Source organism: Callithrix jacchus, chromosome 16 (genome assembly GCF_049354715.1).
Source record: "Callithrix jacchus isolate 240 chromosome 16, calJac240_pri, whole genome shotgun sequence".
NCBI classification, from domain to species: Eukaryota; Metazoa; Chordata; class Mammalia; order Primates; family Cebidae; genus Callithrix; species Callithrix jacchus.
Window position 1 is genome coordinate 18,945,009 of NC_133517.1, and position 27,217 is coordinate 18,972,225.

The 27,217-nt window shown below is 38.8% G+C and overlaps 1 protein-coding gene across 2 annotated transcripts in view; it reads left to right on the forward strand.

Annotated features, from left to right (window-relative positions):
• Positions 1-23,818, forward strand: part of NKAIN3 (sodium/potassium transporting ATPase interacting 3) — a 722,168-nt gene extending 698,350 nt beyond the window's left edge. For both annotated transcript variants that reach the window (XM_035277208.3, XM_035277209.3), the window contains one exon: positions 1,173-23,818. In XM_035277208.3, the coding sequence (XP_035133099.1) occupies positions 1,173-1,226 (54 nt within the window). In that variant the 3' untranslated portion in view covers positions 1,227-23,818. The remainder of the gene's footprint in view (positions 1-1,172) is intronic.
• The last annotated feature ends 3,399 nt before the right edge of the window (positions 23,819-27,217 follow it).

Here is a 27,217-nt window from a genome sequence, read left to right on the forward strand (position 1 = left end):
TGATAGCCTGAGAGTTGCTCTTAGCAGGATGAGAAAGCAAAATGGCTGAGGAAGAAGTGGAAGCCTTCTTCATAGAGAAGAAATTTCAGCCAAACCTTCAAAGGTGAGTAAGGTTTGGATTAGCTAAGATTTTTCATAGGAGAGAAACAGTGAGAGCAAGTGTTTACAGGTGTTTATAAAGTGCCAACTATGTAGTAGCTACTGTGCTGAGGTTGATAATGTGCAAAGATGCAGAAGCTGATACCCTCACATTCCAAAGGCTTACTGCCTAGGCTAGAATAAGCAGAGTCGTTTTCGAAAGTGTGGAGACAACAGTGATTGGAGACAGGAATGTGTATAAGTCAGGGTTCTCTGGAGAAACAGAACCAGTAGACAGAGAGAAAGAGAGTGTTTGTGTGTGTGTGTGTGTGTGTATGTTTGTGTGTGTGTTTGTCCCCGCACGTGTGTGCATCTGGGGGCTGGCAGACTGGAGACCCAGAGGAGAGATGCAGCTCAAGTCCAAAGACAGTATGGAGGCAGAAATTCATCTTCCTCAGGAGACCTCAGTCTTTTCTCTTAAGGCCTTACACTGATTGCATGAGGCCCACCCACATTTTGGAGGGCAATCTGCTTTACTCAAAGTCTACTGATTTACATGTTAATCTCTTTTTTTAAAAAAAAAGTAATTTGAAAAAAACCACCTTTACAGTTAGAGTTAAACTGAAGTTTTACAAACATCTGAACACCATGGCCTGGCCAAGCTGACACATAAAAGTAGTGGTCGCAGGGTGGGATGTGTGTAAGGGACAAGAGTAGGATGATCCTGAGCACGTCACCGCCTGCTGTAGAAAGAACAGGCTATGCAAATATCTAGTAGTTTGGGGACACAACACTCCCCCGATATCTTTACCCTTAAAGAAAGCAATGACGACAATGCCACACCACACCACAATTGCTGTGTGGTTGGCCCTTCTCTCAGAACATCATTCTGCACTCTGATGACGATGCCCAATTACCACACCCTAATTTGAAAAGCGGGAGGGCCCCAGTCTCTAACCTTCTTATTATTACAGTCAGACAGCACCAGGTGCACCCAGGAGCTATTTTGCATTTCAAAAGGCCTGGATGAATATAAAAGTTATTTCGTTGTCAACTTTCAAGTTCTTGAAAGCAATTCATATTTTCTGTTTTAGGTCGAAATAAGTAATGACATTGAACCAGAAATGCGGCTGCTGAACTTGACTTAGGGAGCAAAGCACCACTGACTGACTGCGAGCCTCGGTGGATCCGACCCGCCTCACGTTCCTTCCACCGGCTGGACTGTGCTTCCCAGCTTTCCCACAAATCATGGAGTTCTTCGGTCATAGCCTTTGTATTATTAGCATTGTTCTCTAGATGAGTTTTAGGTACTTGGGTGGGTATTTTTTTAGTCATTTTTTTCTTATATAAACACTTGTAAATCACAAAAAAAAAAGAAAAAGAAAGAAGAGAAAAAAACAATTTGGTTTTAAATTTTTAACAATATTTAATGTGAGGCATGCAAAATGAAAAAGCAAATCTCTGAAAAAGTTCTTTCTACAGTCAATTCTAAGAGAAATCTCAGTGCGTGTCATGGAGATGTGAAGTCAGCACTTCTGACTGTTGAAGTTATTCTAAGCCTGATGAACTTGTTTTAACAGACATTACCTGTGGTTATCAGCCACCAAGGTAGACCCTGTAACAACAGATAAACGGGTACAAGTAATGGATCCAGCTTTCAGATCGAATATTGGTCATTTTTTTAACACCACACACCAAAACATGAAGTCCTCCTTTGTTCTTGACTTCTTAAAACCCAGAACAATATTACAGCAATCTAAATTTTCAGATTTGTGCATATCTCATTCTTCCTGTATTCTGAAAAACAATATATATATATACACACACATACATATACATACATATTGTGGGCACATGGAAAAGCAGAATGATTAATAGAACCCCTTTCTCCTTTGGAGGGAATATAGTTATATCTGAGGTCCATATTTTCTACTCATTATTCCATTCCTGACACTGGTGTCAGACCTAAACATACAGCTCATGGGCTTGTGGAACAGAAATCACAACCATAGACCTCCAGTCAAGAACTTTGCTCTTGGGATATTCAAAACAAGCATTAAAATGCTGCGGCATGCTCTATCAATACTTCTAAAGGAGACATTTATGTTTGAGCAACATTAGCCTTTCTTTCTCCTACCCCAGCCCAATAACCAAGAAAATGATAGAGTAAGGACTGTCTTGAAAATGCATTACAGTTGTGTTTTTTAAATTGGCATAAAATATATATATATGGTAAAATGCACAAATACTGATGGTACAATTTGATTAGCTTTGATTACACACTCGTGTAACCAAAGCCTCAATGAAAATGCAGAACATTTCCGTCAGTTTAGAAAATTCCCTTATGCCCTCTTTCAGGCAATGCCTACATTCTCATAGACAACCACTGTGCTGATTTTCATCATCACTGATAATATTGTCTGTTCTCAATATAAAATATATACTCTTTTCACATCGCTTTTGCTTAAACTTCTCAATCACTATTTTTTAAAAGAAGATGTTTTGCTCACTGTGTAACAACCGCAGTGAAGCTCCCTATGGGCCAGAAAGTTGTGCACACGTGGTTATTAACTCAGTCCACGCATCAGTAAGAAGTCAGTCTATAAGCCACCTAAAACTGTTACAAATGTTTCTATGTGTGTAAAAGTCCTTTTTTTTCTTGTTCTTCTTTTGGAGCCTGTAGATTTCATGAGACTTTTTTTTTAAAAATCAGAGCTTAACATGGCAAAGTTTGCCTTCATTCCTCCAAGCTCATGACAACCACAATGAGCCATTTGGAGACCTAATTTATTCCTTAGCCTCCAGATTATATCCCTTTAATCTGTTAGTACCCACAAACTCCTGTCACTCATTCCACTTAATAAATCCAAATTCAAAATAAAGAAAAGCTGGCAGGGACCTTGAAGATGGTAGAATCCAAGCCACCATTCTGCAGATGAGGGGGCTGAAGCCCAGGGGATTTGGTGAACTTGTCCAGAGCCTATATCTTTACACAGGAGCAAAAGCCATGACAACGGACAGAGAACATGAGGCAAACGTTGCGGTTTGGGTCCCATCCATCACTGTGTTCTTGGACAGTGTTTGACATCTCCGCACTGGAGTTTTCCTCATCTATGAAGTGGGACTATGATCCCTATCTCCCAAAGGTGGGGTGAGAATTTAACAGAAAAGGTAAAAAAAAATTCTCAGTACATGGTGAAGCACTCCACAGTCAAAGGAGGCGATTATTATTAATAAAGTCAAATCGCTCCTCTGTACCCTGTCTGCACTTTCCACTCAAGCACTATGAAGAGCCCACAGAAACAACTCACTCTTCCATTTCCTAAAAAGCAGCTGGGAAAAATGTTGCCCAAATTTAAATAATTTGAAATAAACTGAAAAGTGCTTTAATTTAAAAATAACTGTTTTATTCAAATTTCATAATGCTAATAATTATTGTTAGTATTGTAATGACTATTGAAAAAGCTGATGAAATGTCAAAACTGTAGAGAATCAGTAAAACAGAAGGATAAAATGAGTATTGAAATCTTTTAAGCTGTCACTTAATTACCCCCGCACATACACACACAAAAAAACGTGGTTAACATTTCACAAAACAGTACCGTACTAAACTTTGTTGCTATTTTGTCTTTAGATGAATTTGTACATACTTCTAGTAGGCATTGCAGGGTCCTGAACTTTGTCTAAGTGCAGATAACAGCTTTGAGGAGAAAATCCTTACATTAGGGATCTGTCTATGAATATTCAAATAGGCAACTATTTAATATGGTATACGTGTTTTCATTTTTCATCTTTCTTTACTTAAATATGAAGTTATAACTCTTTCAGTCCCCAACCACAGCAATCCATCAAGATCGTCCTAGTGTTTTGGAAAATTTGCCACTCATCAGAAACAAGTTAGATTGATCTCCCACCTCCGCTTCTCTCTTTTCTTCTCCCTGCCTCTCATCTTCTGGGCTGCTCTTTGGGGGATATGCTTCTGTAAGACAAAAGGAAAAAAAGAAGTGCAGAGTTGTACGGTAATACTCAGCTGTTACCGGTTAATCTGGGTAATTCCGATGCAGTACTGTCCCAGTTACTATTCCATGGAAGTGAATGCTTGCAGTTCTTGCTTTTGCCTCCAGTCTTAGAGAATGTACTCTGCATTGTGCATATCCAGCAGGGTTTTCAGCAAAGGCATGGTCACTACATGCACCGTATGTTCTTGCAAAACCTCAGCTTCTCCATATGCAATTGTGTGTCTGGTCAGAGTAAGGGAAAATGAATGCATCCCTTAGCCTGTACTCATTGGCCAGAATCCTCACTATCTTAAGAGATGATGCAGCTCTAGATTCAAGAGCTCTCCTCAGAAGTGGCCCTGGCAAAACTGAAGATAGGACATCCACTGCTCTTTAGCATCTAGTGCTGACTGAAATGGAGAGGTGGACATTTAAAGCCAGTGTTTTTCCTCTTGGAGCCACCTTAGCACTGAGTCTTGTAAACTTTGGCCAACCCTTCTGCAGGCCGTGCCTTCTATCTTGTGTGAATGATGCACTTTCTCAAGTGTCTTCTGCTGACCTTTTGCAGCACTGCAGGAAGCTGGGATGATTTCCAGCTTCGCTTTTCTTTATTTGAGCTTCTGGTCATGTTTCAAAGCCAGCAATATCTAAGTAAGGGAGTTAGAGGGAGGGTTAGAAAATTACCAAAGGACACAAAATGTCTTGGGGTGTGGAACAGCACACATCAGAGAAATCTCAAACATCTCTTGGGAAAATCTCTAAATGTTTATGTCCCCAAGTATCTTGGCCTTCCACCTGCCACATAGTGTGAGGGTCTGTGTCCCTCAAATGAAAATACACGTTCTTACCGCTTCAAATCTGGGAGGTGGTTGGCTCATTTGTTTGAAGACAACTTGACACTTTGTCCTAGCAAAATACTGACTTCTTTGATTTTTCCTTCAGAAAAATAAATCATACTATTGCTATAGATCTGAATAAGGGAGGCAACCAGCTTCAAGAGGCTGGCTCTAACAAAATACGGCAAGGCTGCCATCTGTCTCACTTAATGAATAGGACACTCCTGCTTGGGAATAATTTGTCTTCATTAAAACCAGCTAAAATATACATTGCAAATCTGATGAAAACCATCATGACTCTCTGCTAAATTGAGAAGCAAAAACCAAAATTTCTCTTTTCAGTCTTAGCAAATTAAAAGGAATCTTGCCAAGAATGAACAGATCTTCATTGCACCCCTAATTTAAAAATAAATGGTGTCCCCAGATATGGACTATCCTGGCTAATTTTTTTAAAGCAAATACTAACTTATTTTTTCTGAGTTGCTTCAATATGTAAATTGGATAAATTTTATAGTTGATTAGAATGCAAATGTTCTAACTTGACATTTTTGCCTAAGATACTTTCTTTCAAGGTATAGCTGAATTAAGTAGAAAAATGTAAATAATTGATTGTTTAAAACTGTAACACCTTGAATGTCTGGGTTTTTGTTTCCTTCTAATTTAAAATTTATTCATAACCTTTGTTTGATAGAAGGTCTGCTGAAGTTTCTAAGAACCATGCTGAAATATTTGTGATAAATAGGCCCACAACTCAAGGCTACTGTGCCCAAAAGTGAACTGACACCATGTCTGGCCATCTGTTCCTTTTCTAACTGTTCACTATGCTGCATAGTGACCAGAAAGGGAACAGATGACCAGACACGGTGGCTCATGCCTGTAATCCCAAAGCTTTGGAAAGTTGAGGTGAGAGGATCACTTGAGACCAGGGGTTCAAGATATGTATCTCTACACTCTATCTCTACAAAAAAAAAAAAAAAAAAAACCTTTAAATTAGCCAAGTGTGGTGGCATGTACCTATTGTCCCAGCCACTTGGAGGGTTGAGGGAAGAAGGGAAGAAGATTACTTGAGCCCAGGAATTAGAGGCTCCAGTGATTGCACTACTGCACTCCAACCTGGGCAAGAGAGCAAGAGCCTGTCTCTAAAAGAAAAGAGAGAAAGAGAAAAGAAGAACATATATTTTAATTATTAGAAAAATGTATTTATCAATAAATAATTCTCAAAAAATGGAATTATCAAAAAATTCAAAAGTTGTAGGTAACATCTTTTTCATCTGAAAAAAGTTTAGTTTCTTGTTGAAGACTAAAAAGAAAAATGCCAATTATTGAATGTGGATATAGCTTTTTAAATATTGATATTTGTAGAAAAATTTGGTGGCAGGCAAAAAATGAATCATCTTCTTTGAACATTCATTCATATAAAGGGTAAGAATCAATGTGAAATACTAAACATTTTTTTAAACTGAAATATTTGAAGAATCCAAAATATGCTTTAGCTGGAGCTTGAGAGCTGAGTAAAAAGAAGAAACAAATAGAAGGTAGAAAGAAAGAGAGAGGGGAATGGAGAGAAGGTGAGGAAGAGAAAAAGAAAGCAAAGGAATGCATAGGGAGACAGGAAGAAAGATTCCAAAGTTGAAAGTCACCTAACTGGGATTTGAACGGTGTCAATTCTTAATTCAGAGTTTTGTTCTAATTTCTTTGATTGACTACAAACATTGAATATTTTCCAGGTAAGGCACGTTTTTCCCTTCCTCTTCGGACCTAGTAAGAAACAGTTTGACGAAACCAATGATCTCTCCAGTCCTCATAGAATTGGCTTTGACAGACACCTTTGATAGTCTACATTAGTTAGAATTAGACTCATCTACAAGTGACAGAAAAAGAAAAATGACAATGGATTAAATAAGATAGAGGTGTATTTCTCTTTTTATTTCAAAATTCTGGAGATAGTTGGCGAAGAGGTGGATGTGATTTCCCTAGAGACAAGGACTAAGACTCCTCTCTTGTTGCTTCATCCTCTGTGGCCGCCATTTTCAAGACCATAACACAACTCAAAATGGCTGCTGAAGCTCCAGCCATTGCTTTTGTATTCTGGCCTTGGAGATGGAAAAGGAACAAAAAAGAGTGCTTCTTTCCATTAAGGATATGACTCAGAAGTACACATACTACTTCTGCTTACCTCTCATTAGCCAAAACTTGGTCCGTCCCAAAATTTGAGGCAAAGGAAGCTGGGTATCACAGTCTCTATTCTTAATCACTTTATACTTAACTAAAAATTAGGAGCTTTGCCGGGCATAGTGGCTTATTCCTGTAATTCCAGCAATTTGGAAGGCAAGGGTGTGCAGATCACTTGAGCTCACGAGTTCAAGATCAGCCTGAGAAACATGGTAAAACCCCATATAGAGAAAAAATACAAAAATTAGCTAAGTGTGATGGTGTGTGTCTGTAATCCCAGCTATCTGGGAAGCTGAAGTGGGAGGATTGTTTGAGCCTGGGAGATGGAGGTTGCCATGAGCAGAGATCATGTCACTGCACTCCAGCCTGGGAGATGGAGCCAGATTTTGTCAAAAAAAAAAAAAAAGGAGGAGAGGAGGCTTCATTTATTAGTAACAAAAGGAAAATAAACTAATACTTAGCAGTTTCAGTCACACAGTTCAAACTAATTGACATCATTTCTTGGAACAGTGTTTTCATTTATACTACTTTAATTATAATACATTCTAGAAAAATGTATATATATTCTTCTGTTCTGTGAGAAATTTAATCATCAGGTCTGTGAAATGAGAATTTCTGCCTCATCTTGTTTCCTTATCTTGTCTTTGTTGTTAGAAAGAAATGAAAATAAATCTATGGCACTAAATCCTTCTGTATTTTCCATAATTTTGCAGAGTGGTTTGGCTTTTCTTCTCTAAAATGGAATTTAAAATTTAGAGCCAATCTAATGTTTTGCTTGGTCCTCATTGTCCTGCCACAATAAATTAATGCTTCTATGGTCATAACACTTAGCTATTTTATTTTGGTAGGGCCTTCTCTTCCTGATTGATTAGTATTATTATTATTTTCTTGCTATCCGGCTTAACAAGTACATAATAGATAGTGCTTAGGAAGTGAAGGGTAGGGGTGATAAATAAGAAGTATATGATCTTTTCTTTTCTCTCAGTAAAAGCTGGATCTGTTTTTCCCTTCACCTATTTTTCTTCAAGATATAATATTGGCTACAGTGGAATGAGTATTTAAATTGTCCAAAAAAATACAATTGAGGGAATTCATAAAATTTTTTGTATATATATATATATTTGGGGGAGCAAAATAGGACTTTTTATTTTTATTTTTAACTACCAGATTAAGTGTGCAGATAAACCAAATGCTAATCTTTTATCTTTCTATTTTTTCAAATAGAAAAATGAAACTAGGCCGGGCGCGGTGGCTCAAGCCTGTAATCCCAGCACTTTGGGAGGCCGAGGCGGGTGGATCACGAGGTCAACAGATCGAGACCATCCTGGTCAACATGGTGAAACCCCGTCTCTACTAAAAATACAAAAAATTAGCTGGGCATGGTGGCGCGTGCCTGTAATCCCAGCTACTCAGGAGGCTGAGGCAGGAGAATTGCCTGAACCCAGGAGGTGGAGTTTGCGGTGAGCCGAGATCGTGCCATTGCACTCCAGCCTGGGCAACAAGAGCGAAACTCCATCTCAAAAAAAAAAAAAAAGAAAAATGAAACTAATGTCAATAATTAAACCTCCCAAGATTTTCTTGTCTCTCTGTCAATATCAAGTTCATTGTCAACTTACATGCTTCCCAGTTTATATTTGTGAAGGCAGATTATACACATGAGACAGTGGTGAATAAATCCACCCCAAAATTCCTTTGCAGATCTTGAGTATTAGACATCAATCTCCATGACTTATTTACGTTCTTTTTTTAGATATATGTACTTAAAGTTCTGGGATATATGTGCAGAATGTACTGGTTTGTTACACAGAAATAGTTGTGCCACGGTGGTTTGCTGCACTCGTCAACTCGTTATCTACATTAGGTATGTCTCTAATATTATCCCCCCATCCCCTGACAGGCCCATGTGTGATGTTCCCCTCCCTGTGATGATATATTCTCGTTGTCCAACTCCCACTTATGAGTGAGAACATGCAGTGTTTGGTTTTCTGTTGCTGTATTACTTTGCTGAGAATTATGGCTTCCATATCCATATCCCATATCCCTTCATCTATATCCCTGCAAAGGACACGAACGCATCCTTTTTCATGGCTGCTTAGTATTCTATAGTGTATATGTGCCACATTTTCTTTGCCCAGTCTAACACTGATGGGCATTTGAGCTGGCTCCAAGTCTTTACTATTGTGAATAGTGCTGCAATAAACATATGAGTGTCTATGTTTTTATAGTAGAATGATTTATAATCCTTTGGGTATATACCCAGTAATGGGATTGCTGGGTCAAATGGTATTTCTAGTTCTAGATCCTTGAGGAATCACTACACTGTCTTCCACAATGGTTGAACTAATTTACACTCCCACCAACAGTGTAAAAGTGTCTCTATTTCTCCACATCTTCTCCAGTATCTGCTCTTTCCTAACTTTGTAATGATCACCATTCTAACTGGCATGAGACAGTATCTCATTGTGGTTTTGATTTGCATTTCTCTAATGACCAATCATGATGAGTTTTTTTTCATATGTTTGTTGCCCACATAAATGTCTTCTTTTTAGAAGTGACTGTTCATATCCTTTGCCCACTTTTCAATGGGGTTGTTTTTTTCTTCTAAATTTATTTAGGTTCTTTGTAGATTCTGGATATTAGCCCTTTGTTAGGTGAATACATTGCAAAAAAATTTTCTCCCATTCTGCAGGTAGCCTGTTCACTGTGATGATAGTTTTTTTTGGCGGGGGGGAGGGGTTTGTTTTGTTTTGTTGTTTTGGTTTTTGTTTTTCGGTGTGTGTGTGTGTGTGTGTGTGTGTGTGTGTGTGTGTGTTTATTTTATTTTATTTTATTTTTGCTTTACAGAAGCTTTTTAGTTTAATTAAATCCCATTTGTCAATTTTGACTTTTGTTGCCATTACTTTTGGTGTTTTAGTCATAAAGTCTTTGTCCATGCCTATGTCCTGAATGGTACTGCCTAAGTTGTTTTCTAGGGTTTTTATAGTTTTAAATCTTACATTTAAGTCTTTAATCCACTTTGAGTTAATTTTTGTATAAGGTGTAAGAAAGGGGTCCCATTTCAGTTTTCTGCACACGGCTAGCCAGTTTTGACAACACCATTTATTAAATAGGGAATCCTTTTCCCATTGCTTGTTTTTGTCAGGTTTGTCAAAGATCAGAATGGTTGTAGTTGTGTGACATTATTTCTGAGGCCTCTGTTTTGTTCCATTGGTCTATATAACTGTTTTGGTACAAGTACCATGCTGTTTTGGTTACAGTAGCCTTGTATTATAGTTTGAAGTCAGATAGCATGATGCCTCCAGCTTTGTTCTTTTTGCTTAGGATTGTCTTGGCATACAGGCTCTTTGTCCATTCCATATGAAATTTAAAGTAGTTTTTTTCCAATTCTGTGAAGAAATTCAATGGTAGCTTGATGGGGATGGCATTGAATCTATAAATTACTTTGGGCAGTATGGCCATTTTCAAGATGTTATTCTTCCTATCCATGAGCATGGAATGTTTTTCCATTTATTTCTGTCCCCACTTATTTTTTTGAGCAGTGGTTTGTAGTTCTCCTTGAACAGGTCCTTCACATTTCTTGTAAGTTTTTATTTACAAGAAATGTGAATAAAATACATACACATTTCTTGTATGTATTTTATTCTCTTTGTAGCAATTGTGAATGGGAGTTTGCTCATGATTTGGCTCTCTGCTTGTCTATTATTGTGTATAAAAATGTTTGTGATTTCGTACATTGATTTTGTATCCTGAGGCTTTGCTGAAGTTGCTTATCAGCTTACGGAGTTTTTGGACTGAGATGATGGGGTTTCCTAAATATATATAATCATGTCATCTACAAACACAGATAATTTGACTTTCTCTCTTCCTATTTGAATATGCTTTCTTTCTTTCTCTTGCCTGATTGCCGTGGCCAGTACTTCCAATACTATGTTGAATAGGAGTGGTGAGAGAGGGTATCTTTGTCTTGTGCCACTTTTCAAAGGGAATGCTTCCAGCTTTTGCCCAGTTAGTATGAAGCTGTGGTTTTGTCACAAACAGCTCTTATTATTTTGAGATATGTTCCATCAACACATAGTTTATTGAGTGTTTTTTAGCCTAAAAGGGTGTTAAATTTTATTGAAGGCCTTTTCTGTATCTATTGAGATAAGCATGTGGTTTTTGTCATTGGTTCTGTGATGGATTACGTTTCCTGATTTGTATATATTGAACCAGCCTTGCATCCCAGGGATGAAACCAACTTGGTCGTGGTGGATAAGCTTTTTAATGTGCTGCTGGATTCAGTTTGCCAGTATTTTATTGAAGATTTTTGCATCAATGTTCATCAGAGATATTGGCCTAAAATTTTCTTTTTTTGTTATATCTTTGCCAAATTTTGGTATCAGGATGACGCTGGCCTCATAAAATGAGACAGGGAGCAGTCTCTCTTTTCCTATTGTTTGGAATCATTTTAGAAGAAATAGTACCAGCTCCTCCCTGTACCTATGGTAGAATTTGGCTGTGAGTCCATCTGGTAATGGGCTTTTTAAATTATTAGTAGTAGTAGGGTATTAATTTCTGCCTAAATTTCAGAACTTTTTGTTGGTCTTTTCAGGAATTCGACTTCTTCCTGATTTAGTCTTGGGAGGGTATATGTGTTGAGGAAATCCATTTCTACTAGGTTTTCTAGTTTATTTGCATAGAGCTGTTTATAGTATTCTCTGATGGTAGTTTAGATTTCTGTGGGATCAGTGGTGATCTCCCCTTCATTATTTTTTACTATGTCTATTTGACTCTTCTCTCTTTTCTTTTTTATGGGTCTAGCTAGCCATCTATCTATTTTGTTAATCTTCTCAAAAAGCCAGCTCCTGGATTCATTAATTTTTTGAAATGTTTTTCTTATCTCTATCTCCTTCAGTTCTACTCTGATCTTAGTTATTTCTTGTCTTCCACTAGCCTTTTGAATTTGTTTGCTCTTGTTTCTCTAGTTCTTTTAATTTTGATCTTAGGGTGTCCATTTTAGATCTTTCCCGCTTTCTCCTGTGGGCATTTAGTGCTATAATTTTCCCTCTAAACACTGCTTAACTCTGTCCCAGAGATTCTGATAGGTTATGTCTTTGTTCTCATTGGTTTCAAATAACTTAGTTATTTCTGCCTTATTTTCATTATTTACCCAGTAATCATTTAGAGGCAGGTTGTTCAGTGTCCATATAGTTGTGCAATTTTGAGTGAGTTTCTTAATCCTGAGTTCTAATTTGATTGCACTGTGGTCTGAGAGACTATTTGTTATGTTTCCATTCTTTTGGCTTTGCTAAGGAGTGTTTTACTTCCAATTATGGGGTAGATTTTAGAATAAGTGCTAAGTGGTGGTGAGGAGAATGTATATTCTCTTGGTTTGTGGTGGAGAGTTCTGTAGATGTCTAATAGATCTGCTTGGTCCAGAGCTGAAGTTCAAGTCCTGGATATCCTTGTTAGTTTTCTGTAGTGTTGAGCTGTGTAATATTGACAGTGGAGTGTTAAAGTCTCCCACTATTATTGTGTGGGAATCTAAGTCTCTTTTTAGGTCTCTAAGAACTTGCTTTATGAATCTGGGTCCTCCTGTGTTGGTTGCATATATATTTAGGATAGTTTGCTCTTCTTGTTGCATTGATTCCTTTACTATTACATAATGCCCTTTGTCTCTTTTTATCTTTGTAGGTTTAAAATTTATCAGAGACTAGGATTCAAATCCCCGCTTTTTTTTTTTTTTTTTTTTTTTTTGCTTTCCCATTTACTTGGCAAATATTCCTCCATCCCTTTACGTTGAGCCTATGTGTGTCTTTGCACAAGAGATGGGTTTCCTGAATACAGCACACAATGAGTCTTGACTTTTTATCCAATTTGCCAGTCTGTGCCTTTTAATTAGGACAGTTAGCCCATTTACAGTTAAAGTTAGTATTGTTATGTGTGAATGTGATCCTTTCATTATGATACTAGCTGGTTCTTTTGCCCATTGATTGATGCAGTTTCTTCACAGTGTCGAAGTCTTTACATTTTGATTTGTTCTTGCAGTGGCTGGTACCAGGTTTTCCTCTCCATATTTAGTGTTTCCTTCAATAGCTCTTGTAAGGCAGGCCTGCTGATGACAAAATTCCTCAGCATTTGCTTTTCTGTAAAGGGTTTTATTTCTCCTTTACTTATGAAGCTTAGTTTAGCTGAATATGAAATTCTGGGTTGAAAATTCTTTTCTTTGAGAATGTTGAATATTGGCCCCCAATCTCTTCTGGCTTGTAGGGTTTCTGCAAAGAGATATGCTGTTAGTCCAATAGGTTTCCCTTCGTGGGTAACCCTCTGGCTGTCCTTAACATTTTTTTCCTTCATTTCAAACTTGGTGAATCTGATGATTGTGTGTCGTGGTGTTGCTATTCTTGAGAAGCATCTTTGTGGTGTTCTCTTTTTTTTTCCTGAATTTGAATGCTGACCTGCCTTGCTAGGTTGGGGAAGTTCTCCTGGATAATATCCTAAAGTGTGTTTTCCAACTTGGTTTCATTCTCCCTGTAATTTTCAGGTACACCAGTCAAATGTAGGTTTGGTCTTTTCACATAGTCCCATATTTCTTGGAGGCTTTGTTCATTACTTTTCATTCTTTTTTCTCTAATCTTGTCTTTATGCTTTATTTAATTAAGTTGATTTTCAATCTTTGATTGATTCAGCTATTGATAATTTGTATGTTTCATGAAGTTCTCATGCTGTGTTTTTCAGCTCCATCAGGTTATTTATGTTCTTCTCTAAACTGTTTATTCTAGTTAGCAGTTCCTCTAACCTTTTTTCAAGGTTCTTAGCTTGCTTACCTTGGGTTAGAACATGCTCCTTTAGCTTGGAGGAGTTTGTTATTATCCACCTTCTGAAGCCGACTTCTGTCAATTCAGCAAACTCATTCTCTGTCCAGTTTTGTTTCCTTTTTGGAAGAGAAGAGGTATTCTGTTTTGGGGAATTTTCAGCCTTATTGCACTGTTTTTTCCTCCTCTTCATGGATGTATCTGCCCTTGGTCCTTGCTGTTGGTGACCTTCAGATGGAGTTTTTGCATGGTCATCCTTTTTGTTGATGTTGATGCTATTGCTTTCTGTTTGTTAGTTTTCCTTCTAACAGTCAGGCCCCTCTTCTGCAGGTCTGCTGGAGTTTGCTAGGGGTCCACTCCAGACCCTGTTTGCCTGGGTATCACCAGCAGAGGTTGCAGAACAGCAAAACTTGCTGCCTGCCTGCTTCTACCTCTGAAAACTTCATCCCAGGGAGGCACCCACCAAATGCCAGCTGGAGCTCTCCTGTATGAGTTGTCTCTCTGACAGGTGGCGTGGGGGTCAGGGACCTATTTGAGAAGGCAGCTGTCCCTTAGCAGAGCTGGAGTGCTGTGCTGGGAGATCTGCTGCTCTCTTCAGAGGTGGCAGGCAGGAACATTTAAGTCTGCTGAAGCTGCGCCCACAGCCTCCCCTTCCCTCAGGCACTCTGTCCCAGAAGGATGGAAGTTTTATCTGTAAGCCCCTGACTGGGGCTGCTGCCTTTCTTTCAGAGATGCCCTGCCCAGAGAGGAGGAATCTAGAGAGGCAGTCTGACTACAGCAGCTTTGTGGCACTGCAGTGGGCTCTGCCCAGACGGAATGTCACATGGGCTTTGTTTACAATATGAGGGGAAAATTGGCTACCTTAGTAATGGTGGATGCTCCTCCCCTCACCAAGCTTAAGCATCCCAGGTCGACTTCAGACTGCTGTGCTGGTAGAAAGAATTTCATGCCTGTGTATCTTACCTTGCTGGGCTCCATGGGTTTGGGATCTATTGACCAAGACCACTTGGCTCCCTGGTTTCAGCCCCCTTTCTAGGGGAGTGAATAGCTCTGTCTTGCTAGCGTTCCAGGTGCCACTGGGATACAAAAAGAAACTCCTTCAGCTATCTCGGTGTCTGCCCAAACAGCCGCCCAGTTTTGTGCTTGAAACCCAGGGCTCCAGCGGTATAAGCAGCTGAGGGAATCTCCTGGTCTTTGGGTTGTGAAGACCATGGGAAAAGCATAGTATCTGGGCTGGAGTGCACTGTCCCTCACAGCATGATCCCTCATGGCTTCCCTTGGCTAGGGGAAGGAGTTCCTTGACCCCTTGCACTTCCTGGGTGAGGCGATACCCCACCCTGCTTCTACTCGCCATTCGTGGGCTGCACCCACTGTCTAACTAGTCCCAGTGAGATGAACCAGGTACCTCAGCTGGAAATGCAGAAATCACCTGCCTTCTGCACTGGTCTTGCTGGCAGTTACAGATGGGAGCTGTTCCTATTTGGCCATCTTGCCCCAGAATCTGTAATTATATTGTATTGTATATTCTTCCTAGGCTGGGTCTGTGTGTGTTTGTGTGTGTGTGTGTGTGTGTGTGTGTGTGTGAAAGACAGGGAGAGACAGAAACAGAGACAAAGAGACAGAGACAGAGAAACAGAAACAGAGACATCTTCCAGGTATTGCTTATTAAGCAATATTCCATGAAGTCACTGAAAAGTGTTATATTCTCCTAATACCTAGTGTTGGCAAGTCTGGCAGCTGTCACTGATGATTTAAAGAAGATTGGGTGACTTATTCATGTACACACATATCCACAATCAAACTTCAACAGCTGAGTGTACCCTTTTCTAAATAATCACATTGCTAAAATGTGCCATATGCCCCATTTCTTTAAGTGATAAGTGGTAGATTATTATTTTGGGGAGTGAAAGTTGAAAGAAATAAGATGTCTAATACAATGTGATATTTTCTCCATATAATACAATTTTAGCATTGAAAGGGACCTCAGCAATTCCATTTGCCCCATTTACAGATAAGGAGACTGAGGCTGCTAGTTACAGTGGCTTTTGCTTTGTGTCCTGTTCCACTGGGGCTCCATGCAAGTTCTCAGTCTAGTCCTCTTTCCTCTCCACTTGGTGGCCATCAGCTGTAACAAGTCCTGACTAAACCAGGACTTTGTTGTTGGCTACAATTTGACGTCTTTTTTCCTGAGCTTGTTCTGGCCCTGCTAGTCAAGGCTGCAGGGGAGCTTCAGAAAGACACCTGCTATTGGCTTACCCACTCTTTGCCTTTCCTCTGTTTGGGTCTGAGCATCAGAAAGTCACCTTCCAGCGAGTCTTTGTCTTGCTTTAGTCTTGTATTTGCTTTATATTCATCTTTACCTTTGTCTTCTGCAGGCAAAGAAGAAATTCTAGACTTCAGATCACTGTTCTTTGCTTCCCAAAAGACAGAAGAGCTCAATCCTGGCTGCCATGTTTTTTCTTTACTCTTAGTTTAAATGTAATTCCACATGCCCTAGACAAGCCTCCTGATAATTTTTCATCAAACATGAAAATAGCTTTCTTTTAACTGCTGGATGTCAGTCTCTTCTAAAAATTTGTTCCTACAGAACTGATTTTGCAAATCAGTGCTTAATGTCACTTTTTGACTTCCTCACGTAGTTTCATTTCTTTGGCATATCTTTTTAAAGGGGATTGCTCTCTTCTTCTGCCTCCTCAAATCTATCTTTAACCTCAAATACCAGTCATGCAATGTAGTTTTATTAAATAATATACTAGAACCATCTATCTAATGTGAAACCAAGCATAATCATTGCAATTATTCCTGTTGAATTCATATAATAATAACACAAATAAGAGTATGACATATATAAATGGTGATTAGCTTTCTGGTTCCTTCATTAAAACTTGCATTGTGTTGTGCAGCCTTTTCTTTGCATTGTCCAGGGGTTTTGTTATTACAAACCATAATATTTAACCCATTTATTCTACCAATATCTTTTAATATTTACTTCATTACGTAGCTTTTTATTTTTGACATGTATCTAAACTAGAAAAAATGTTTCCTGTGCATGATATTTTTAGGCAAAACATAATGTATGGAGCACCAAGTGAAATACCTGTAGAGAATGAAATTTTGGGCAATTTGTATGGCATGCTTAATTTGTTTCTACATCACAAGCAAAGCTCATTAATTATATTTATCATTTTAAGCCACTTGTTTAATGTTATGGATTTTAAAAATCAGTTGATTGGTTTTAGAATTTTTAATAATACAGAGAAAAGCCATTGATTATGGAACTCAAATTATCTAAGGTTTACCCAGAAGCCAGAAGTCAAAATTACTTGGCCCTCTGTAAAGTTCTCTTTATGATCCTAGGCCCACGAAGTCTTTGGTCTGAAGTCTCAGAGCTTAAATTGCATTGGTCCTGTTAATATTTGTCTAAAAGGAAGTTTGTGCAGTGGTTTCAGGGTAGGGTTAAGAAGATAACTCCTGGTCCTATTTTATTCTTTCTTCCTTTGTTCAGTACTCACGGCCATCTACAACCTTCCTTGATTCTATTATTCCTAAGCCTGTTATTTCCACATCTATAAAAATAGTGCTACATAATAATTACAACCTTTAAGAAAATGGAATTTTCATTAAATGGTCCCTTCAAAGCTATGATGCTAGATGACAGATGTTATTAGAAAGCCAGAGTATTAGTAGCACCCATGATAAAATAAGAATATGTCTCATTTTCTTTTAAAGGCATAGATATTCCATTTTAATCCTGAAAAATTCAAAGAAAATTTGGATGTTAACACTTCAAAATACTTTTACCTCCTTGAGGAGAACTCTGAAGTGAAATGAATTAATATCCATTTCCGTTTCTAAAGCAAAATGCCTGACACAGACTAACAAAGCTCTTTCTCATCCCTGTTAGGAACTTAGGGGTGAGAACTCACACTGAGAACTTGTGATGTGAAAACACTAAGGAATTTCTGCCACTGCAGGAAAAAAAAAAAAAAAGACAAAAATGGTCTTCTCGGGTGAGCTTATCTTTCATATTTTTCTGAGACTTCCTATATATGACAAGAACTCTGCTGCCTGGCAACCTCATGTATCCACAACAGAACTAAAAACCATAAAACAAATCTCTATCCAAACAGATTTTATAAAATCCACACTCTAAAACTCTTGAGTTTTCTTTATAGGAAAGCTCTCCAACTCTGCGTTTAAATCCTATCTACTCTTAACTGATACACAATTCAAATTACCTTAGTGAAATAATTTTCAAGCACATAACAGATTAAAAGCAGAAAATGAGAAAGGTATAGTAGATATTATGTAAAATAAGCAGAAACAGTGACAATAATTAAACACACTATCGCTACCTAAAGGAATAGAGATAGAAAACTCATGTAAAACTCTGAGCCATAGTTTTATGGGGATAATTAGGGTAAGAGTCTCCAGGCAGCACTGCATTGCTTTACAAAACAGCATTTCATTTGCATTATGATGAATTCAGACTATCAATGTAAAAATTCATTTGTGTGAATTAAGAACAAATATCCTTTTCTCCAGATACTTTCCCTTCATCTGTCCTGAAATTATGAATTATTGACTTTTATTTAAATAAGATACCTTACTTTGATCTGCTGGAAAACTTTCTGATAATCATACAGATCTTCAGTGTCTACAATTTGAATGGGAGCCTTTTCATTTTTTTTTTTTTTATTCACTAAAGTTTGGACACTGTACAACAAGTTTGGTCCTCTTGTGACTGGGTAATTGGTCTATACACTGCAGATTAGACTATTTATAAACACTGAAGAATTTTCAGGACAATACAAATTTCACTACACATGAACAGAGGTGCTTGGCAGTATTCACAAACAATCCCATTGACTGACTCTGAGGTGTACATGTTGAGACTAATAAATATAATATGTCCCATGAACTTTATATGAAGATAAATTTTAGTGTTAAATGTCATCCCTCAGATGAAGCGATCACCTCTGTCAGAATAATTTGCTTTCTTTTTTTAATGGATTGGAGGTTTCAGTGGGATGGGAGAATCACAAGGAATCAGGTGTTCAGAGGAATGTATTGAGTAGAGGTGAGGAAATAAGATGTTGAAAAGTAAAAAAAGGAGAGAAGGAGAGGAAGAAAGAGGAAGAAAAAGAGGGAGAGAGAACAGAAATATTGCTTCATTCTAAAAATGGGTATTAGTAATGGCCAATCAAGATTTTGTGTATTTAAAATGGAGAACTCTATAAATATTTATTGAGTTTACTTGTTCCAGATCTGAGTTGAAGTCCTGGATGTCCTTATTAATTTTCTGTCTCGTTGAGTCTAAATCTCGTTATGGGTCTTATGTATCTGGGTATTAAGATCTCTTATTGTTGCATTGATCCTTTCACCACTGTATCTTTGTTGCTTTGAAATCTATTTTATCAAATGTGAGAATTGCAACTCCTGCTTTTTGTTTATTTATTTATTTTTGCTCTCCATTTGGTTGGTAAATTTTTCTCCAACCCTTTGTTTTGAGTCTTTGCGTATCTTTGGATATACCATTAGGTTTTGGCTGTATCTTTTGATTGGGGGATTTAGTCGATTTAAATTTAGGGTTACTGCCATTTGATGTTAACTGGCTATTTTATCCATTCGTTGATGTAAATTCTTCTTTATGTTGATGCTCTTTACTTTTTGGTATATTTTTAGAAAGGCTCATACTGGTTGTTCCTTTCTATGTATAATGCTTCTTTCAGAAGTTCTTGTAAAGCAGGCCTGGTGGTAATAAAATCTCTGAGTACTTGCTTGTTCATAAAATATTTTATTTTTCCTTCAATTATGAAGCTTAGTTTGGCAGGATATGAGATTCTAGGCTGAAAGTTCTGTTCTTTAAGTATGTTGAATATTGGCCCCCACTCTCTTCTGGCTTGTAGGGTTTCCGCTGAGAGATCTGCTGTAAGTCTAATAGGCTTCCCTTTGTGGATAACCTGGCCTTTCTCTCTGGCTGCCCTTAGTATTTTTTCCTTCATTTCGATCCTGGTGAATCTAACAATTATGTGCCTTGGGGTTGCTCTTCTTGAGGAATATCTTTGTGGTGTTCTCTGTATTACCTGGGTTGAACAGTGTCCTGCTTTGCTAGATTGGGAAAATTTTCCTGGATAATATCCTGAAAAGTATTTTCCAGCTTGGATTCATTCACTCCATCGCATTCAGGTACACCAATCAAACGTAGATTGGGTCTTTTCACATAGTCCCATATTTCTTGGTGACTTTGCTCATTCCTTTTCATCCTTTTTTCTCTCTTCTTGTCTTGTCATTTTATTTCATTAAGTTGGTCTTCGACCTCTGATATCCTTTCTTCTGCTTGATCCATTCTGCTATTTAAACTTGTGCATATTTCACTAAGTTCTTGTGTTGTATTTTTCAACTTTGTTAGTTCATTTATATTCCTCTCTATATTGTCTATTCTTTTCAGCATTTCGTCAAACCTTTTTTCAAAGTTCTTAGTTTCTTTACATTGGGTTAGAACAAGTTCTTTTAATTCCCAGAAGTTTCTTATCATCCACCTTCTGAAGCCTACTTCAGATAATGGAACACAGTTCTTTTCCATCAGAACTTGTTCCGTTGCTGATGAGGAACTGCAATCCCTGTAGAGGGAGAGGGGTTCTGATTTTGGGTATGCTTGGCCTTCTCAGGCTGGTTTTTTCCCTTTATTATAAATTTATCCATCTGTCGTCTTTACAATTACCACCTTTCTAATTAGGTTTCTGAGTCGACGTCCAATTTATTGATTCCCAGTGCTGAGATTCAAGCAACCCACTGTGATGGCCAAAATAGCAGCAATAAGACTGATGGTGCTCTTCTGCCCAGGAATTTCTGGTCTGGCTTCCTTCTTCAGTCCGCAACAAGTGACTCTGCCTTCCTGGAGCTCCAAACACCGGTCAGTAAAGGAACCAGTCCCATTTACTCTGCATGAAGAGCTGCTGTGCCAAGGTGCCGGCAAAACCGCTGCACCGGCCACAAGAGTTGCGCTGGTGACCCGTGGGGCTCCTCCACTAGAAATCTGCTGGTCCGTGAGCGATGAAAATTTGTCTGAAAGTGTGGCATCCTCTCGTTCTCTGAGCTTTCACTGGGAGCTACAATCCTGAGCTGTTAGTGATCAGCCATCTTGGATCTCTCTCTGCATGGGAGCCTTTTCAATGTGGCATTGCTGTTTCTTACATAACCTCACAATGATGTGTAGTAGCTCTGCACTCATTATGGTTTTCTTAAATAATTAGGTTGGTGTAAACTATATTTTACAGAGTCTTCCAAAATGCCTCTCCTTCCAAAATGGCTAAAAGGGCAAGGCATCAGTAGTTCTGCAGATATGCACCATGCATGTTCTGAAGAGGAGCCACGGTATAGTGAGATGTTATATCTGGGGAAAAAAATGAATAGATTTTCAAGATTGTGGGCCCAGACGTGAAGTTCTCTAGAATTCTCCCCTCTGATAAATTTTCCTTTACCTAGCTGTTGCCAAATTTTCTCTTCTAGCCAAATGCCCTGATTTTTTTGTTGTTGTTGTTCCAAAGTTATCAAAATTCCAGGGATATTTCACAGAAAAGAGAAATGTTTATAGCAGGCATGGGTGTGGCATGCTTTCTCTTTGGGAAATAGTCATCCTCCACAAGATCTTGCCCACACTCAAAACAAATTTGCTTCCCGTCACATTCTTGGTCTCTCAGCATTCTGTAAAAGGAAATCTCCTCTTTGTTGATAGTGGAGCCTATATCAAACTGAGACATGTTTCTTCTTTAATGGGTAAGTCGGATTTGCTCTCTGGTATGTAAAACTGACAACACCCACAAGATACTACGGAGCTGGAAGTTTCACTGCCAAGTAGTTACCATACCAGCATTTGGTAAACCAGCTCCCTAGGTAAGACAGCGTCACACTATCTACCAGTATCCACTGGGGGGCAAGTTATGATTGCTGCTTCCTTCTTTGAAAACACCCCTGCTGACTGCTGAATACCTACTGCATGTGAGGCACTGTGCAGACACTAGAAATACAAAGAAAAAAAAACAGATTCTACCTACAGAGAGCTCCCAGTCGAGTGGTGAAGAAGTGTATTAACCCTCAAGGCCCTGAGAAAATTTCCAATAGTGCTCTGCATAAGCCAGTCCTGATGGGAGGTGCCGGTGCTTTTCTTCCAGATTTGGAGCCCTAGCAATCCCAGGATGAAGGAGAGCCCATTTGCAACCCTCTCCTGTCACCCGAAGCATTTGACAAACACTTAGTGGAGCATCTGTTTTGTGCAAAAAGCTTGGGAAGTGATAAAAACAAATCGAATTCACGTTTTTAATTTAGGGAGTTTAGGAGAGAAATCCTAGTGTAGATTTCACAAAGTCAATGATTTGCTTTCTTTGAGTTTGCTCTCTGCAACCAACACCTGTTCGTGCTGATACTGAAGTCCTGCTAGACTGCCTCATTCATTTGGTGGTTATAGCTCTGGATGAAGGAGCAACTGGACAAAACAAGCCCCACCTCTTGCTCAGGGCCCAACAGATTTCAGAACAGCAGTCTCCCATTTAATTTTTTAAATTTATTTTTAAAATATATTTTAGTGTGTTTTAGGTTTTGGGGTACATGTGAAGAACATGCGGGATTGTTGCATAGGTACATACATGGCAATGTGGTTTGCTGCCTTCCTCTCCATCACTTATATCTGGCATTTCTCCCCATGTTATCCCTCCCCAACTCCCCACCCCTGCAGTCCCTCCCCTAGTTCCCCCCGACAGACCTCAGTGTGATGCTCCCCTCCGTGTCCATGAGTCACCCATTTTAAACAAACCAAAGCGCATCTGACAGACCACTAAATTTTCATTGAAAGAGCATGTCTACAGCTCCTAACAATCAAAAACATTTATGACCACTGCATGCTTCAGCGAAATCAACAGATGTCTTCTTGTTACATGCATGGTGATCTGAGAGTGGTGACATGGGACCTAGTTTGACTAGTTAGTGTTTAAATAAAACTTAACAGAACAGGCAGCTAAGGAAACTCAGTAAAAGACCAAAAGCGATGCTCCGAGGGAGTCCCTGGGTAACGTGGTGTAATTGCAGATTGACACATATTTGGGGTTTTTGCTATTGTTTTCAAAAACTAGATATTATTGCTTTATTATTATGTTGATGATTATTATTATTGAAAGCACGATAGCAATGTTTAAGTGATGAGAATCACTCTCAGCCTCTTTTTGTTGCTGTGACTGACAGAACTAACCTGAGTGTGCTCTCAACGTTCACAATACCGACTCTGCCATCTTATGGAAAATACTGGAAGTACCTAAAGCATTTTATTATATTTCAAAGGCACGAGTTGCTGGTAAGAGGAACAGAAAGACAAGAACATTTACCTTTTGTCTATTTCTACTACACGTTTTTAATCTTTAACATTTTTACCAGCAGAAATCATTTTTTTTAAATCTCTCAATCTTCAAATAATTCTTAGATTGCTTGCCAAAAAAGATATCTCTCAATCTTGACACGAATTTAATGTAAAAATCTTGAATGATATTTTGTACTGATATGAATTTCTACTGTTCCATAACACTGTGTAGTGACTTCACTGTATATTAACTTCTTTGCTACAGATGTTTGAGCTACCAGATGAATTAATTGAAGAAGTCAAGCCTAGCAGGAGCTATCCTATACAATGTTGGTAGCTTGTGAAAATATAAATGTCTTTTTTCTTACTGGTAACAAGACTTGGTTTCTCAATTAATTTTTACATTTTTTGTGCATATAATACCTGTATATTATACTCATATTTGAAAGTGATCAGAAAGTGTTATTTAATAGAAACTACATACATTTTTTATGTCTCTCTGGACCCTTTGATTCTGAGTAAATCTACAATAAGTTAGCAGTAATAGACTATTCTTTTCAACTACGAATAAAAATGTACCTTGAAGTAGAAGATGACTACTGACTGTTTTAATACAGTTTTCTCACTATTGTATATATTTCTTGTAGTAAGCTTAGAAGTGACATGCATCTTGAATGTTCCTGAATTCTTCAGATTTTGGAGAATTATCCCTCTATTTCATATACAAATAAAAGTCTTAAGCTACATGGTTATAGGAAACCTGGTCTCCCCGCTGCCCCCGCAAAAAAAAAAACTTTATGAGCAACCTTGGAGAGGCTGTAAATGCTCTGCAGTACACCCAGGTGACGCCACTGCCCACTGCAGGTAGGTGCTCTGGGCTTCCCCACCAGTGCCCCTAACTCCAATTACCTCTCGCCTCTGCCACTCACTCCACACTGCCTCTTCCCAAAACAGGAACTCGGCTTCTCTTTTGATTCTGCAAGCAAAGTTGAAACAAACCTTTGTAGCTAACAAATGATACTACGGCTTTATGGTAAACATACTCCAGAAAAGAATAGATTAAAATAGGTCTCCGGTAGCAGTGGGTCTAGAGCCATTCTGAATCCACCTTCACAGACTGGTCTCCATTAGTCTCTCTCTTCTTGCTCCCCTGCCTCCTCTTCTTGTTCCCAAAGAGATCTGCCCACCTGTGACTCTCTCTTCTTGTTCCCAAAGAGATCTGCCCACCTGTGACTTCTTCATTGTCTCTGTGTCAGATCACCAAAACATCCTCCACTACAGCCTAGCCAAGGAGTAAAATCCCTTTAACATGAGAGTTCTGTAATCGCCACAAAGATTATTTAAAACAACACTGTATTCTTTACATTGTTTGACAGAACATTTAACATCTGACCTGAGTCATCTGCACTAGGATTCCATCCCCGGATCAGACTTTCTCAAAAACAGTGAATGAATTTGTCTTGAACCAATCGCTAGCACCTCACAGTGCATTCACCACAGAAGAAAAGGAGGGGTTAAGTTTTATAGGAACTTTCTGTACTGCTACTGCAATTTTTCTGTAGTTCTACATCTTTATTTAAAAGAGGCAGGGAGGCTTGTTTTAGTGACATATTGCAGATTCTACTCTTAGAGATGAAAGCACAACAAATAAAAATTTATGTTTTTTCAATTTCCATTTATCAGAGTTGAAATATAGTGTAGTCTCAGAGTGCCTATCTACTTACAAGCCAAATTTTAAGAAGAAAAGTTTACATTGCTGATATGACTGCCTCTTCCCTTGGATGAGCATTTGAATTCCTATGCTTCATTGGACAAACGGAAATTATATTGTATGGCAAACACACTTCATAGCAAAAAGTTAATTTAAGCATGTCCTAAGAATGACCCTATGGCTTAAGAAGAATGTGTATTTGTTGATCTGTGCTAAGGAATCCAGGAGTGGCCAACCTGGAGATTCATCCCTTACCTATGAGGAACATCTGAGTCCCTAGTCCATCCTGTGGAATGCAGCCCATGCAGGAGATTGAGGCCCTTGGTTTCGGGTTGAATGAAGGCTGCCAAGTGGAGGTTAGCAGAAGGGTGATAAGTGGAAATGCATATAAACTGCATGCTTTTTACAAGTGATTGTAGTTCTCCTCTCCAGCCCACTACCACTGGACTGCTCCATATGTAAGTCCCTTCAATAAACCCTGTGTCTTGTTCACTGGCTTCGGGTCTTTTCTTCAGGCTCTCAAACATAGTGCCCTCCCTACTGAAGTGAATGACATCTGGCATGCTACATATTAGATGTTCCTGTAATCTAATCATAGCTATGATTTAAACTACAGGACGGAATATATTCTTTTCCTTCTCTTTCATCATTTGCCTGTGTCAAAATAATTTAGTCATCTCTTTGCTCCTCTTCTGCAGTCCCACTGCCATTGCATTCATTATGGTTCTCTTTACTTAATAGCCTCTTCATGGAGTGTAGACCCTTCATCCCCCAAAACTATGCTTTTAATATTGTATTTCTAAAGTAACAAATCTGAACCTTGTTTTTTCACCCTGCTTAAAATCTTGACATAAAGATTCAGATTCAAATTTCTCATCTTGACATGTAAACGAATTCATTATCTGACCCAAAATGGATTATCAGCTTTGTCTCTTAAACACACTGTGTTTCTTTCTGGCTCTTATCCAAACCTTGCCCTTGCTCTTTTATGTTTATATGATTTAGGAGCATAACACATATCATCCTGAATGCTAGACATATTTTCACATTTTTAAGACCTAAGTTCAATTACAACCTACTAAAAGTGCACTCACTGGGCTGGGCATGACAGCTCATGCCTGCAATCCCAGCACTTTGGGAGGCTGAGGCAGCCAAATCACTTGAGTTCAGGAATTTAATATTAGGCTGGTCAACATGACAAAATCCCATCTCTATTAAAAATACAAAAAAAAATCGGCCTGGTGTGGTGGCACATGCCTGTAATTCTACTTGGGAGGCTGAGGCACAAGAATTATTTCGTTCTTGGGAGATTCACAGCTACTTGGGGGGCTGAAGCATGAGAATCAGGAGGTGGGTTATATTAGGCTGAATTCACTTGAATTCAGGAGGTGGATTATATTAGGCCATTTTCACACTACTAATAAAGACATACCTGAAACTGGGTAATTTGTAAAAAATAAGTGATTTAATGGACTCACAGTTTCACATGACTGGGGAGGCCTTACAATCATGACAGAAGGCAAAGGAGAAGCAAAGTCATGTCTTACATGGCAGCAGGGAAGAGAGCATGTGCAGGGAAGCTCTCCCTTACAAAACCACCAGGTATCATGAGATTTATTCACTATCATGAGCACACCACATGAAAGATCTGTCCCCATGATTCAATAACCTCCTACTGGGTCCCTTCTAACAACACATGGGAATTATGGGAGGTACAACTGAAGATGAGATTTGGGTGGGGACACAGTCAAACCATATCATTCTTCCCCCGGCTCCTCCCAAACCTCATGTCCTCACATTTCAAAACACAATCATGCTTTCCCAACAGACCCCCAAAGTGTTAACTCTTTCCAGCATTAACACACAGCCCAATGCCAAAGTCTCATCTGAGACAATGCAAGTCCCTTCTTCCTATGAGCCTGTAAAAGTCAAAAACCAGTTAGTTATGTTCTAGATACAACAGGGGTATAGGCACTGAGTAAATACACCTGTTCCAAATTGGAGAAATTGGCAAAAACAAAAGGCTGTAGACCCCGTGCAAATCTGGAATCCAATAGGGCAGTCATTAAACCTTGAATTTCCAAAATGATCTACTCTGACTCCATGTCTCACATACAGGTCATGCTGATACAAGAGGTGGGCCCACACAGCCTTGGGCAACTCCACTCCTGTGGCTTTGCAGGGTACAAAGCCCTCCCTGCTGCTTCCACAGGCTGGCATTGAGAGTCTGCAGCTTTTCCAGATGCACAGAGAAACCTGTCAGTGGATCTATCATTCTG